Source organism: Notothenia coriiceps, unplaced genomic scaffold (assembly GCF_000735185.1).
Source record: "Notothenia coriiceps isolate Sejong01 unplaced genomic scaffold, NC01 NC01_scaffold00012621, whole genome shotgun sequence".
NCBI classification, from domain to species: Eukaryota; Metazoa; Chordata; class Actinopteri; order Perciformes; family Nototheniidae; genus Notothenia; species Notothenia coriiceps.
The window spans coordinates 12,161-28,769 of record NW_011345322.1 but is presented as its reverse complement, the minus strand read 5'-3'; the positions used below and the strand labels follow the sequence as shown (position 1 = coordinate 28,769).

At 39.0% G+C, this 16,609-nt stretch overlaps 1 protein-coding gene across 1 annotated transcript in view; it reads right to left on the bottom strand.

Annotated features, from left to right (window-relative positions):
• The window catches only part of LOC104947536 (ribosomal protein S6 kinase alpha-4-like), a 38,007-nt gene that overhangs the window by 17,107 nt on the left and 4,291 nt on the right, over window positions 1-16,609 (bottom strand). The window contains exons 3-4 of the mRNA XM_010773585.1: window positions 13,984-14,039; window positions 12,132-12,283 (exon numbers count right to left, since the gene is read on the bottom strand). Coding sequence (XP_010771887.1) covers window positions 12,132-12,283; window positions 13,984-14,039 — 208 coding nt within the window. The remainder of the gene's footprint in view (window positions 1-12,131; window positions 12,284-13,983; window positions 14,040-16,609) is intronic.

The following is a 16,609-nucleotide window of genomic DNA, read 5'->3' as shown; positions in this document are numbered from 1 at the left end:
CAGATGGCTTGCTGCCCTGCTCCTATCTCTACTGAGAGTTAACAGGTTTTCCCATCAGACTGGTGAGTGTCTTGCCATTTCATTAAAGCAGGCCATTACATATATTACATTTCCCTTATGTTAGTGTGTGCTGTAAAGATTTAGCTGGCAACACTGAACTGCTTTGCTCTCTGCTGGAAGAAAAGTGTCAAAGTCACACAAAATGGCACTTCCTCTATTTATGCATAAAATGTCATACATTTTAAAACGTTTTTTATTCTCAACTCAATGGCTACCCCCCTTTACACACCAGGAACAAGATTTGGCATTACAAACTTTGAAAGTCGAGATTAAAAATGAAGGCTGAGCAAAGATAGATAGACTTGGTCCACGCAAAGGCATTGACAGTAGAAGAAGGGGCTTCCCCCCCCCACCACTTTTCGCACCCAGACAGATTTAGCACATCGGCTAGCGTGACGCTTTTGCCTGATGGTCTGTACTTCTTCATATTTTCTTGTTTAGTTTTTAGTAAGGGTGACCGTACATAGTATTAGTTAAATATTCCTCAGTCTTGCTACTTGTGGTCATCCATCTATAAATCCGTCCATCCATTACTGTCATCCACAGCAAGCCTTTATCAGCATGTGGCCCCCTGCTTTGCCATTTGATGAGCTGTTGCACAAATCTCTATTGATTTTAACGTGCTGAGCGTCCCACTGGGGCCACACTTTTTTTTCTTCCCCTCTAAACGATGAGCTAATTAGTTTCCCTCCCACAAGGAACTAATTAATGCAAAAAGAATATTATATATAATTGCAGCCAGCAACCAACATTTCCTGGCTTGCCAACAACATTGCCCTGTGTGCAAAACAGCGTCGGCAATTTCTAGGGATGTCCCGATCACCTTTTTTTGCTCCCGATCCGATTCCGATCATTTTATTTTGACAATTTGCCGATACCGATTTTTCCCGATCCGATCTTTATGCAATGCATTAAGAGAAAAAAAAGAAAAAAAGCGTTCAAGTTGTCCCTTAAGGTTATTTTTTTATTTAATTTGGATATTCTATCCAACATGGATATAGCTTCTTTTTTTCACAGCAGCATTGGATCAGTTCAGTTGTGCAGCATCAAAACAAAATAAAGCTTATGAGTACTCGTTAGCTTACTGCTACAATTAGACACTGCGCCCTGCCCACTCCAAACCAAGTCTATGAAAAAAAGCCCCAAAGAAGCAACACATACATGATGTTGTGTCATTTGAAACCAAAACTAAGGCCTCAGGATGACTTTAAGACTTGAACATGGTCATTTTTGTTTTGTAACATTGAATAAAAAAAATATATATTTAAAAAGATTAATTAAAAAAAAATCCCGATCCCCGATTTTTTTCTCCCGATTCCGATCTTTGGAAAATCACGTGATCGGCTCCGATCCCCGATCACGTGATCGGATCGGGACATCTCTAGCAATTTCTGATATTCCATAAAATACTACACTACCACCGCTCTCAAATCCTTCATCATGTTCCTGATGGGCTACAATTTCACTGAACACTTTGAGAGTTTGCAGTTTTGTCACCACAGACTCCATTGGGGTTTCCACTTGCAGATACGTCCCTGAAAGGACCATTATCTTGGCTCAAACTCAGTGCTCAGTGACCAAGGGTAGTTTTTTGCCACGTTGGTGAACTCTCCTCCTAGGGGCCCTTCTCCAATAAACTGGAGGTGGTGCTTTTTCTGCAATGGATGGATGGGGATTGATTGAGCTGACTCAAAACTGTCTGCTAAGGCTCAGATAATGCTGAGACCACTTAACATCTAATTGCCAGTGGCCTCAGAGTGTGGAAAGACTAGATATCCGTCCTGAAAATACACAAGCACATTTAGCAAAATCACAAAGAGGTGCATGGAGAGGTACATACGCATGCATCACTGTCCTCCTCCCCTTTCTGCTTGGTTTCAGTTAGAACATGCATTAAGTATTATGATGTATTATTCTAAAATATGGCAAATACTAATATGACATCTGGAATATGAATGAGTCTAAACACAGATGCACAATCCGCATAGCTTTCTACTAATGAATATAATTTTTAGGGAACAAAAGGAATGAGAAGAGGCCGGCAATTCTCACTTAAAGTGTGTAATATAGTACAGCTGAATGGATGCGACCAGCTGCTATCAATCACTCAGACGAGCAGAACTGTCTTAGCCACGCCTGCAAACACCAACGTTCCCCAAGTTTTTAGCAAAAGTTTATAATGTGTTTGATACCATAATGGAATGATAATTAGATTTGTGTTGTTCTGTGTAGAACTTAAAGTGTGTTCTGAGAATAGTTACAGTCCAAAGCTAATGACCAGCTAAGTCAGAATCTGTTATATAACATGTACGTTTTAATGTACCCTAAAGAGATCTATAGGGAATGCATATATAACCCAGTATTCACAAGTTGTGGCTAACGTCTGTAACGTTTTGGGCTTTGCTGTAATCAATTTACTCATTTATTTAATTGTGAAAAACAGCATATAATGTTTATATAACCTTTATGGGCTTTGCTGTTATCAATAAAACATCTATTTAAAAGCGAAGGACAAAATAAAAAGTAAATCAGTCAATGTGAGATGGATTACAAAATATTTAAGTATGTGATATGATTGGTTTAGAATCAGTTAAAGCCATATTTCAATTTTTTTCTCCCAAAACCTATTCTAAATGTTACATGCTGTTTCCCATCAATCAGCAAAAAAGTAATCTAGAGCCTCTTAGTAAGAAGACAACATTACATATGCTTAAAAGAAGGAACTTTCAAGGGGAGTCCATCAAGACTTTGCACACTTTAGATGTTTGTAGCCTTTATTTAACCAGGTGAAAGCCCCTTGAGATCAAAAGATGTCTTTTTCAAGGGTGACCTGCCGGACATTAGTTACACATGTAACATACAAACAACAGAACAACAATAAGGATGACATACAATATAATGTACAGGGTACAGTTTACAAACTCTATTTACAGTGACAGGTACCATGAGTATCAAACAGCATGTCACCCAGCCGAGTTTTAAAATGATGCAGGGGAACCAAAGTGCTCAGTTTTAAACATGTTTGCAGACTGTTCCAATTTAGTGGAGCTGCACAACTAAAAGCTTTCTTCCCTAAGACAGTCCTAGCACTTGGCACATTTAATAAAACAACATCATGAGATCTCAGGCAATAAGTACTTTCAATTCGTCGACAGATCAGAGAGCAGATATAAAAAGGTAGTTTACCCAACATGGCTTTGTAAATGAACATGTACCAATGACTGAGTCTCCGTACAGTTAGTGAAGGCAGACCTGCCCTGGCATACAGGGTACAGTGATGAGTAAGTGCTTTACAGTTAGTAACAAATCTCAGAGCACTGTGATAGGCGGCATCTAACTTTTCTAGACAATGGGCAGGTGCATTCATATAGATCAAATCACCATAGTCCAGCACAGGTCAAAAGGTCATAGTGACTAGCCTTTTCCTGGCTTCAAATTAGAAACAGGACTTGTTTCTAAAAAAGAAGCCTAGTCTAACCCTCAGCTTTTTAAGCAGATTAATGACCTGAAGTTTAAAAGTAAGACAATATTCAAGCCAGATACCTATGTATTTATAACAGGTAACCACTTCGAGTACTTGTCCTTGCATAGTAACAATAAGATGTGAGGGTGAAAAAACCAAAGCAACAAAGTGGATCAATCTGTGCATGTGAGAGCGAGAGAGTATGTGTTGAAAATGATGTGACACTTGAGTCTGGCATGCAGAGAGGAAGCTCAGATCAAGCAGAGATCATATTAAAATCACATTCACTTAGATATCACAGCATTGCTTCACTTTGATGCAGGATTTGTAGTGTTTGTGAGTAACACAGTTCTGACTGAGTTCATGGATGGCCACAACATTCAGATTATTAACGATGGGCCTGCTCTGGTTCTGTAACACAATGCAGGGATTCCTCTTTGAGTCTGGATATTACATAGTTACTAGTTAGATGCTTTTATCCAAAGCGACTTACATACTCAATACTGTGGGCAATCCCCACAGGAGCAATTTGGGGTGAAGTGTCTTGCCAGGGACACAACGACATGCTGACTGCAGTGGGGTTTGAACCTGTGACCCCCTGATCCGAACACCAACACACATTACATGACATTAAATATTGGTCATTAAGCTATACACATAATAGCCATAAAAGAGAAAACGTTTAAATAAATGTACGGTGATAAGCCTGAATATAAGAAAGTAAACATTAAGGGCAGTAGTGTTATATATAGGATGTAAAAATCTGAAAAATATGTATTTTTTAAAAGCAAAACTGAATGTTTGTCAAATATTCATAGACCAAAGCCTGGTTAAAAACTGTAAACCAAGGCAAGAGAAACAAGCTTCTTAGTTGAGTGAGAGCTAGACAGCAGTGTGTGTTTGCTAGATGGAGTCCATTTAACTCTGTCTATTAATCATTGGATTAACACACACACGCACATACGCACGCGCACACACACACACACAAACACGCACACACACTTACACTCACATTTGCACTCACACTCACAAACACACACGAGCCCAGCAGAAGTAGTTAACGTGGTAAAAAAGCCAAGAAGCTGCTGTCACAAACATTTAGGGGGCACAGACTGAACTGTAATTGCTCTTTTTCCTGGTAGACAACCTTGGCTTCTTTCTCAGAAAACTGCCATCTCGTAGTTGCTACATTATTTAATGTATACAATGGGACACTTTTTGCTATTTTAATGAGTTCAATGACTCTATCTAGATTTATTATTGTTTGTGAGGTTTAACTTAATTTCTCCTTTTATCATTAATGCCTTTTGTTTTGTTTTAAGTAGGTATGTATTTATTATTAGATATCCGCTTAAAGGAGGCCGAAAAAAGCCTTATGAGTATCTGCTGACAACCAATATTCAGGTCTATAGATAAATCAACTTATTTATTTTTTCTTGCCTTTTATAGGAGAGAAAAGGGAAAGGGGAGATGTGATTCGACATCTGGCAACTGCAATAATTTTTATGCCCTACTACAAAGGAGCCCGTTTTACCAGGTGAGCTACTAGTACACTTACTGTAATTTAAAGGAAATATTGCTAATAATCTGAAAAAGCAATGTATTACTTTATAATACATACTACTTCTGCTCAGTGTAAAAGAGGGACAGCAGGTCCATCAAGTCAATAGCACACATGAGCCCTGCGTGAAACCAGTTAAATTGAGTAGAAAACCAGCTCTCATGCTCGACTGAAGCTTCCGTGTTTTCTGTCCCATCGGAAGCTGGCTGCCATTTTTGGGGGGGACTAGTTCTGTCCTCTGAGAAAACTAGATTCATACTTCATACTTCATTATGTTCATTCATTCTTCATTCTTCATTCATTCTTCATTATTATTCAGTATTCATTCATACTAGATATTCACCGTAAACTCTCACATAGTTCCTGCTTAAAAAGCCCCCTTACAGAGGGTCTACAGCCTGCCGTGGTGGCACATACAGTAAACTCTGATAATGTGAATACACACAGTCACACACACGTGTACCTGTCACGATTTTTATGTTATGTCACGTTTTTAGTTTTGTATGTCTAGGTTTGGGTTTATTTTGCTGTTCTGTTCTCCCTGTTTCATGTTTTCCTCCTGGGTTATTGTCTGGTCCTTCTCCCTGTGTTTTCCTCCCTGTCGTTAGTTTCCCTGGTGTTGTCTAATTGTCTGATTGTGTTCATCTGTTGCCCTTGTGTTTCTCCCTCCTTTACCCAGCTGTTTCTTGTTTCTTGATTACCCCTCCCTGTATTTAGTCTTGTCTCTTCCTGTGTTCCCCTGTCGGTTCATTGTTTGTTTGTCCTCCCTTCATGTCACACTTCTTGGTTGTCTCGCCGGCCTTCCTCCATGTTTCTCACGGTCAGTTTTTGTGTAGTTGTTTTCTGTTAACGTTTCAAGTTATGCCATGTTTTGTTAACCAGCTTTTAAATAAAGCTCGCTTTTTGTTTCAAGACCTTTTTCCGTTTTTTGTAGTCTGCATTTGGGTCCTACCTTTTCCACCTTTTCCACCTTTTCCACGCACCCTGACAGTACCCAGGCATACTATCTCCACTTAACTACCTGTTGTATGAGCCAGCTTTGTTTTGATTGAGATCTGCTGGCATTTGAGTCTTAGAAAGTCCCATATTTAATGTACATATTGACATACTCCTACACACAAGCAGAAATACATATAGATAGAACACATATATCTATAAAACATAGTAGTAATTTTGTTGTAACTGCTCCTGCATCTAACTATCTACCAAAGTGCACATTATTGCACTTATTAATCATTTATTGTGCTATACATACTGTATGTTTGATATTATAGCTGCAAATCAACATCATCCCCCTGGGGACTGATGGACCTACTGCTTATTCAGCTATCTGTTCTATGCTCCTTAAGCAATATACCCAATCTATTATATTGTAAATTGCTCAATCCAACCCCTATTTCTTCTCAAAACAAGTAAGCATGCTTCCTCTCTCTTTCTGTCTCTCCCTCTCTCTCACTCTGATATGTCGACGCAGTATTTAGAAGTTGTTTGAATATGAATTAAGTGGCGTGCTGCCACTGCTGTCAAAATGAATTAGACACGGTACCCATTAAGGTTGTTCGTCACAGGGCGGCACTGGGTCACAGAAGTTAACCAAGTTATCGTTAATATGACAACATATTGTATTTGTGTATGACTAATGTGATTTAAAAGAGCCTGTTTCATCTTGAATACTGTGCCTGAATGCATCCTGTGTAGACCGAGATGGAGCAGTGAGCAGTCTTGGAAACAGATAAGTAAGTATGAAGTGGGAAAAATCAGCCAACCAGTGAGTGTTTTTGTCTGTTTGAATTTTGTCTACAGCACTACTTAGCTGTCTTTATTTCAATTGCAATGGTTTGAAAAAGACAGAGACAGAACATGCTCTCAAGCATCATTAGCAGCTGCTGCCTCCACCAGCATTTCGGTGGAGTGTAGAGAACAGCAGATTAGCATCTGTACATTATGTTGGTGCAGACTTTTATTAGCCTCGCTGGCATCTGTTTTTTCTTTACCTTGCTTGTTCTCTCTCGTCTTTTCTCTCTGTCTCTCTTGTCCTCTTTTGTCCGATCTCTCCTTCTGTCTCCTTCCGTCTATATCTGCTGCGCCACACATGCATTTCAATGTGACCTCTTGGTTGCTTCCAGGCAGTCAGTCTGTTGGGAGAGCATCCTGCATGGAGCTTTTAGAGGCTCAGGCCCCAGGCCACTTCAGTAATGGAAGTCTCCAGAAACCACTTGGTCTCAGCAGCTTTTGTTAACATTTCCTTCTCCCTTTCAAAGGTAACAGAACATACATGTGTGGACACACTGGTAATTGAAATAATACTTAACCTACAACTAGTATTTGTATACATGATAAAAACATAATTATAAACTTTTTTAAACTAGAGTACTGTATTTAAATCCAGAAAGACAGGTATTCTGTCTTTTACAATGTGTGTAAATCTTCACTTTTAATTGCAATACTGAAACCTACTTGTCAATTATAGTGTATTTCTTTCTTAAAGAAATGTGAAATAAAAAGATATAGAATCTACAATAATATATAGTCTGATCAAAATTGGCATATTACCCAGCCTTAAATGAGTGTAATGATATTGTTCTCCTAAATAAGGACTTGTTTTTCCCGCTCAGTTACCCATAACCCATAACCTAAATACCTTTTATATAATAAATGAAACAAACCTCCTTAATGTTAACTATAGTGATTGTGCTACCATCTATGCAATGAATGACTACATGAATCCACACCAATAAATGACTAGTCACGAATATGTTGTTATACACAATGTATCGCAAATTCACTGAGTAGAAATACTATTCATACATGAGCCCACACACACATTTCCACACACACACTCGGATTAAAGCCCCATGCTGAAACCGACACAGCCGGCCAGCCTCTCAGACTGTGACATGCTGGATCGATGCCGACAGCCCTCCGTCCTTCCTCCAACCCATCTCCCACATCCTCCTTTGAGTGACAGCTCCCATCAGTCTGTGTCTAATGCTCCACGAGAATACACACACACAGACGCAGCAATGCCAAATTACAGACACTCATCTCTTACTGAAAGCTCATAAAGTTAATTATCACCTGTAAAATATGTACTTAAAATCCACACATAGTTAACCAACAATTACTTTTTGTTCCTAACCCAACTGATTGTAGGATCTCAAATTTCCCCAAGTCACCTTGACATAAATCCAAATACTTGACATGCTGACATGATGCTTTCTGGTGTTCAGCAATGGCTGCAGCATTTAAAGTATAATGGGACTGTAGTGCACATTTGTATAAACACAGGGATAGAGTTTGTACCTTATATACAATAACATCTTAGTTACTAACTTGTAATATGGGCTCTGGGATCAACCTTAGTTTATCTTATGCCATTCATTCTAAAGATACCCTATATTTTAGAACACTATAATGCCAGTGCAATACGACACATAAGGTGAACTAGATCTTTTATGTCAGAATGCTTGGAGGATTTCTTCTCTTGGTTTCTTTAGAAAATCATTGCCTTTGTGAGACATACGTTATTTTTGTTTGAATGGGGATTCATATGTAACATGTATTGTCTGTTAGTACTGACCTGAGAGAAGTAAACTTCCCTTTGTGGTGCAATAAAAGCCATCAATCTATCTATCTAGTGTAACGTTGAATGATGTCTTGCTCTGCATAGAAATGGACTGCATTAGTGAGATTGCATAATAACTTAACAAAAAAGAGGGACTCCCTAAAGCAAGTGAAGCTTGTACTCCACAGTAACTCAGACTTTTGTTAATGTTCTTCTTTTCCCTTTGACAGTTATGAAATGACTTATAAAAGCATGTTGCATCATGGCATTACTTTTCACAGAGGTTAGACATGGCTGATGGGCTGGAATTAAGTGAATTGTACACTGTTAAAAGGCAGATCATTTGTGAATTATTAACCATAATAAAATAAAAATTGGCAATGATATTTATAACTAAGTTATTTATTTATTCTTAATCCTAGAATCTTAGAATTTTGAAATTCCAACACTTGTCTTGTGTTTTCTTGGTTACTAAATGAAGGACACACATGCTGTACACAAAGATGTTGTTTGCCTCTATTTTCCCCCAACTTTTCCACAAGCATAGTTTCAAGAAGTTCTTCCTCTGTGACATTCCCTACTGCAAACAAACAAATCACCTGCAAAATCTGCAGATAAAGAGGCAGCAAGACTGAAAGCTGGAAACAGCAGCATCTGATGCTGGTAATCTCTCCCTGTCTGTGTCTGTCTCTGGCAGTGCCAGTAAAGGCTCCTCTTACAGAGTGGGACATACTGTAGTGCAGTGCAGGCACAACCGTCTGCCCTCCCACTGCTGGCACAACAATACACTGACCGGACCACAATGCGGGATGTTAAGATTCTTCAAAATCAACACTTAAAGGTCACCTATTATGCAAAATCCACTTTTTCATGTCTTTTATACATAAACATGTGTCCCCTCTGTGCAAAGAGATTCTGAAAGTTTCAGGAAAAAAATATTCGCTGATCCATTTATATAAAAACCTTTCTGAAAATTAGCTGATCAGATTTTGGCCACTTTATGATGTCATAACGATTTTTTGACTTGTGTAACCATTAGCCAATAACCAACCAAGGTAACCCCCGCCCACCTTATCACCTGAATCTCCTCCTAGAGCACCATTGTGTTCTTTGTCACCAAATATCTTTCAGAGGGGCGTGGGGAGGGGCTCCTTATTTTCATCTAAAGTAACAGACCCAGAATCAGCACTTTTGAAACAGGGCTGAAACAGAGGGGATTATGGGATGCTACAATGCATAATCTGTTTGGTATTTTGAGCCAAACACTTGGCTTTGTATATATCTGAGAGCTATAATATATTGATGAAAAACAGTATAATAGGGGACGTTTAATATCAGGCTAAATAGTTTGGAGGGACAATGACTTGTTTAGAACTTATTTTTATGTGTTCTGCTCCTGTCTTCAAAGTGTGAAGTTGCCTGGCTGCACGCAGAGCACAGACACCTGAGGTCATGCCCAGTAGCATTGACAGCAAGAGGAGAGCAAAGGAAGAGAAGCAGGTGGTGAGAGAGGAGAGGAAGAGGTGAAAGAAAAGAGGACAGAGGAGGAGAGTGACAGAAGAAGAAAAACAAAGGCTGGTTTCCTGCATGCAGGTGGCTCAGTGATGTCCATATGCCTGCGGGTAATCGGCTGACCTTGAATGCTTACCTCGGTTCAATCATAACTTATGCCAAGTCAACACAGTAAGAGAGACAGAAAGAGAGAGGGACACAGCGCTGACCCAAGCACATCTCTGGAGGAAATCACCTCCACCCAGGGGGATTTACGCTGCCAAAAGCATTAACTTCCAACAATTTTTTTTTGTCCAACACAGCATGCAATCAAGCAAGAAAGCAAGCGCTGGCATTGTTTGTCTGATGAGCCCGTACACTACACATCTCTCTATCCTCTGTTCACCTCTTCAGTGGTTTTCCCTCTCTGCTCTGTGCCTGTTTTCCCTTTTCCTGCGACTCGCTGTCCTTTCTCTTCCTCTCACTGTTTGTCTTCTCTAATTCATTCCTACTGTGGCAAGAGTTTTGTTTCCCCCAAATTAGTTATAAAACAAAGCTTTCAAAAAGATATTAAATGGAAATGGAAGAAAAGGGAAGTAGATGAATAGAGGACAGAAAAGTGGGACAGAAGACAAAGGTTGGATGGGTTGGAAAATCCTATCCAATGAATATAATCTCTTTTAGTTGTTCACATTTGCAGATTATTTTTACAGGGAGCTGCCTGAACCAAAATGGGCAAGAAGTTAACCTGTAAAGAAAAAAAAGGAATTACATATAATACTAATAAAACACAAAAAAAAAGACTACGTCTTTGGAAGTTTCTGTGTCGTCCTTGCATAGACATTCCCTCCTCTCTGCCTCTCTGCTTGACAGAAAGAAAACCGCTTCCTCTCAAACGTTGCAGAGTGGGAGTGCTTATGAAGAATTAATGACGCCTTTCAGACTGAAACTTAACAAGCCATACTTATCAGGGATCTCAAAAGTACGTTTCCTGGTGCTAAATAGGCTCAGGCTTTCAAATTATGATGAATGAGTTTGTTAAATACCTGATGAGTCATCTTAGATTAGCACTTGCTTTTTAAATAAGCTTGTACAGTGTTGAGGCTAAGACGTCCTCGGCCCTCAAATGCACTGAGGCGAACAAGAAGATGCCGAGAGAGGAGAGTTGGGCCCATAAAAGTGGAGCTTGGATCAGTGAACAAACTACACTTCCCTTTTAGCAACTTCAAAGAGTGAGATGATGACGCAGAGGCTTGAGAGTGGGCAAATACACCTTTCTGAATGCATCCAGAAACCCAATCCAGAGCTTTCTTTAACAGCACATGGTCTCTCTATGTGTCTGTGCATTCACATGTTTTATGGACACAGCATGGTCCATGGTCACTATAAAAATCATGTGGTTGACAAAAAATGAACTACAAAATCATTCAAGTGGCTGCTACGGCTGATGGTAATAACCAGTGTATACAAGCCTTTGTGACGGCAAATCTGCTGAAGTGGAAACCATTTCTAGTGTGCTTAAAATGTTACACAGCTGCTTTTTATATTCATATTCAAGGGATTGAGAGGCTTATTCTGTCAAAGTCACTCAGTGGATGTCAGTTTGAATACAAAAATAAGCTAGAGTTATTTCTTAAACACTAAATAAGGAAGGATTTAGGGTTATTTGTCATTAACAAAAAAAACTCACAGACCCAAAGGGGACACCTCATGATAAGCCCCAGTCTGCTCTGATTGGCTTGCGAGAAAAAACATGGTACACCTTTGCATCGGTCGTTCTCATGCTATAGGTGGAGATACTCAGATAGGGGCTGGTATTAATCCACTGAGCCTGCATACGACATAGGAAGGGGTTTGTATTTTCTGCAGTTTATGTTGGTTAGTACGCACTCCAAATACCCAAATGTCACAGCACAAGCGCTAAATGGTATGTCCCCATGAATTGATAGACAACCCCACATTCACATATTCACTTAAGCACATTGACTTACCAAAAGTTGACCAAAAAAGGGTGCTCAAGGTTCTGCATTATCTGCAGCTCTTTCAAGACGTTCCTCACTTCATTCCGCTCCACACATTTCAGCTTGTTCATGTACTTCATGGCGTACATCTTCTTTGTGTCCTTCTTCTGCACAATGCAGACCTGATGATAAGATCACAAAGGGGTCCATTAATTCACGCCTGTGCTCAACATGGTTGGAATCATTTGTTCGTGTTCTGCCTGTATATGTTAGTCTAAGGCTTCAGTACTTTCAAGGCTGCTCAAGGTGACACATACTTTGCTTTCTGCAAACATCCATTCATACAGTAAAGACTGCAGTCCTCACTAACAGTATTGCTACATAGACATTTCTCTTCGATACAAATGTATTGTATTAAAAATGTAATTTCAAAATGTCTCACTCTACTCCCATCTGACACATCTCTAACCTCCTGTTTATAAACCGAATGAAAAATAATGAATTATAATAATAAATTACATTTTGTTAATGGTTTCAACCTGCATATGTCTTTAATATCTTTTGTATCGTGTTAGATTGTCCAATGTTACATAATTTAACTTTTTAAATAGTGTTTGAGGCTGCAGTTGCTCACAAGTATCACAGCAAATTGTGCTTCCACCTGGAAATAAAAATAAACTCTTGCTTGCTTTCTTGCATAAAATGCTTTCCAACAGCACTTTCAGTGTATTTAAGTCGGTGGAAATACATTGCAGTACTTATGTGACGCAGCAAAACGGAGAACATAACACCTGGTGCAGTATTAGCTGTTAATGCATGACATTTCAACCCTTTTAACAATGTGTCTAAGAATGGACACTATTTGTAATATGCAAAGGAGTTTTTCCCCATATGTATTGTCCTAGTGTTTGTCTGCTACACGTGTCAATAAGCCAGTGATTACTGCTATCTAAGGGAATGATCTGTGGAGCTTCTGGCACAGTTAATCAGCCAAACCCTGATCACATCACTCCTCCCATTGAACAGCTTTCCATCCTCTGTGATTAGACTGCTTATCTGTTGTTGGAGTGTGGATGCTTTGTGGGACTGTGTGCATGTGAGTGTGCATCGCTATATGTGCTTACTATAAGTGCGGCTGTGACCTGCTCTGCACTTTATGACTTACAGTAAGAGCAAGAGGACACAGTAATCGACTCAGATGTGTTTCTGCAAAGCTGTTGGTTGGTCTGAAGGAAATGAAACTGGAAGGCTATACTCAACTATGTTGGTATTATACTGACAATATGTTGCCCGTTATACACTTAGTTTACACTATATCATTTTTCAAGCGATAATTCTTGATTTCCCCTGCCTACAGCTTCAACGTTGTGAACATATGCAGCTTATTGTCTAATTTAACTGTAAATTCAACATCTTAAGATTTTGGAATATTGTTCAGAAAAAACAATGTATTTGACGATATCAAAGACTAACTGAGTAATATAGAAAATAGGCAAATGAATGTGTGATGAAACAAAAAAGAGTTGCCCCTAGAATCACGTGAGGATTGTGATATTTAATATACAGTACACAAGATTGAATATGTTTTTAAGGCAACATTGTATACGTATTGCATATTTATTCGTCTAGGGACTGGTCTTTTATATTGGATGTTTTTTTCACATATTGTTATATGTTTGAGCTTATTGAACTGGCAGGCTCTCCTGAGAAATACTACGGCATGAATTATGTTCTCCTTGAATGTGTGTTTGTTTGTGTGTCAGTACTAGTAGTGTGCTGTTGTATGTGCTTCATCTGTCTTTGCACATAGCTTACTAAACTAGCTTCCCCTTGGGACATTAATAAATATATGTTTCATATATGTATCAAGACATAGACTTACTTTTCCAAAGCTTCCTTTTCCTATTGCTCTCAGGATCTGGAAGTGGTCAAAATTCACTGAGGGAAAGAAAAGTAGAAAACAGTTATATTTTATATTTAATACAAAACATGAAAAGGTTTTTCTCTACAAGATTACTTCACAAGATCAATACCAGATAGGCCTAAATGTATTTGCTGTATGGTAAACGTTTGAAAAATGAACTGTATATGCAAGCTAAAGTAACCCTTGGTCATTGCCTTACTTCAACGGCAATATATGAAGGTTAAGCTTCAGTACAGTTACAGTTGGTACTCTGTGAGGTTTCATTGAACTCATTTGAAGAAAGTAGACAATCAACCTGAGGCAGCAGGGCAACCACAGGTCACCGGCAATATAACAGAGATTTCAAATAAGCTTCAGCACAAAGACATATTTTATGATCGTTGCATGTTTTCCCACTGAACAAAAGACCGATAAGCTTCATCTTTTTTGAAGCTCGATATCCTCTCAGCCTGTCCTCAGGACACTTATTGAACAAGATTTCACTCACACACACAATCTTAAAAAAACAGAGCCTCCATCTCTCACTCTCCTCCATCTATCAACGACTTTTATTACCAATTGGTACCAAATGGGGCTGTTTGTTTTTTTGCTGCCATGACAACCAGGACAGAAGGTTTTTCCCTCTTGTTGTTACCCCGAGCATGAAACAGCTGCTTCCCACTTTCTGCACTCGTCTGACAGACACACTCACACACAGTTGCACACATTTGTATTCACAATCCTTCAAAATACACACATATATTGGACATCAACATTATCTACTTCTCTTGCAACGGTACACACACACACACACACACACACACACACACACACACACACACACACACACACACACACACACACACACACACACACACACACACACACACACACACACACACTTTCTCATTCTGCCTGCAGTCGCTAGATCTATTGGATGTGACAGTTAATGTTATGCTCTGCTAGTCATGTATCACTGGCACTTACTTCTCTCACATTATCTATGTTGGAGTGTTTACACAACCAAAGGGACTATGTGAAGCATAGGTACATGCATGGATTTACAAATGATGTACACAAAGCATACACACAGTCACACACTCTGGATATGCATGAGCTACTTGGAGATTCAACTGTGTTGTTTTTTTTCTTTTCAGATTGACGGACAAAGGGAAAGGGAGAGAGAGCAAGGCCAACACGGAGAGATTGGGAGGGAGTGAGGGGAGGACTCATATTTTACTAGCAGAACACTGAAGGGTTTAATGCGCAATAATAAATGATGGACACATGAGTAACAGAGCGTGTAATGATTGAATTCTGCACATGATTGGAATTGACACATTGGCAGCTTTTCCATGGCTTAAACTAACTGAGGAAACCATCTGATGGAGGACCTCATCTGCTAGTCAATTTGAATTTGACTGACACACGCTAATCAGATTGGATTGAAGTAACCACGCTTGTTCAGTTTGGGCTTCACACTCTTTCAGGCTCTCTGTATGACTGCACTCTTCTATAGGGTATGCGCCTGTCTTGCATCTTTGTATTTTAGTATGTCCAAATTAAGCCAACAACATATGATCTGACCCTTCATCCACACTAAAGTCCTGCATACACTTCGAACGCGCTCACAGGTGGTTTCTTTTATTCTCATACTTTTTATTGCGTAATTTAAGTCTCTCCAGAGGTCCACACTGACCCCTGCGGAAATGTGCAAATGACAACATTTTCTAATATATGACAATTATAATTAAGAGTTTAAGGCCATGTTTTTTAGATAGTTGATCAAGCTGAAAATGCCATATTGTATTTCTTTTTTGGCCTTATGGCATAAGCTTGGTTAAGATTTGTGTGGTAGTAAGGACAAAGGAAAACAATAGTTCTTATTGTCAACAATTTGTAAGACAGTCCATCAATACAATTTAACTTCTTTACTCTGATTGTTGCACTCCCAAGCACAGACATATCCCTACAGAAGACATACATTTGAAAACCGAAAACAAAAATAACTTTTAGTTTAATTTAGTAAAATTATCTCAACAGTTGTTTTCTATTTTCATTGGTGGAATACACATTTGGTACTTTTTGTTAAGAATGGATCAACTTTAAGTAAACTAAAGTGTTTTATGTTCATCTTAGTGAAGGACCACTGCAATACGGTGGCTCATGTCTTTGTTTTTATATTGCAAAACTCCTCATAAAGTGATTGACTGACTCGATGCAGCAATGCGTTTGCATGGTTTGAAAGGAATCTTAATGACCGTTAAAGCACTTGTTCATGGTAATTCAGATGTACAGAAACAGAAAAATATGTAAATGAAGGGCAAATAAATCATGAGTCCATATATAAATTGAAGAAAAGCTGATTACAGAAAGCAGAAGGGAACTAAGAAGAGTAAAACTAGCTCAGCCTCAATACCAGAGTTTGACTGTGATGCACGGTGTTGTTGTATAGAACAAAGAAAGGTTGATTTATCCACTATTTTCTTGTTTAAGTGTTTCTGTGCGGTAAACATAAATCACGTCTTCAAAATTAGCCGTCTCATTGTGGATGCACGGTCTCACTCTGTTTGCCCCTCTCTCTCTCTCTCTCTCTCTCTCTCTC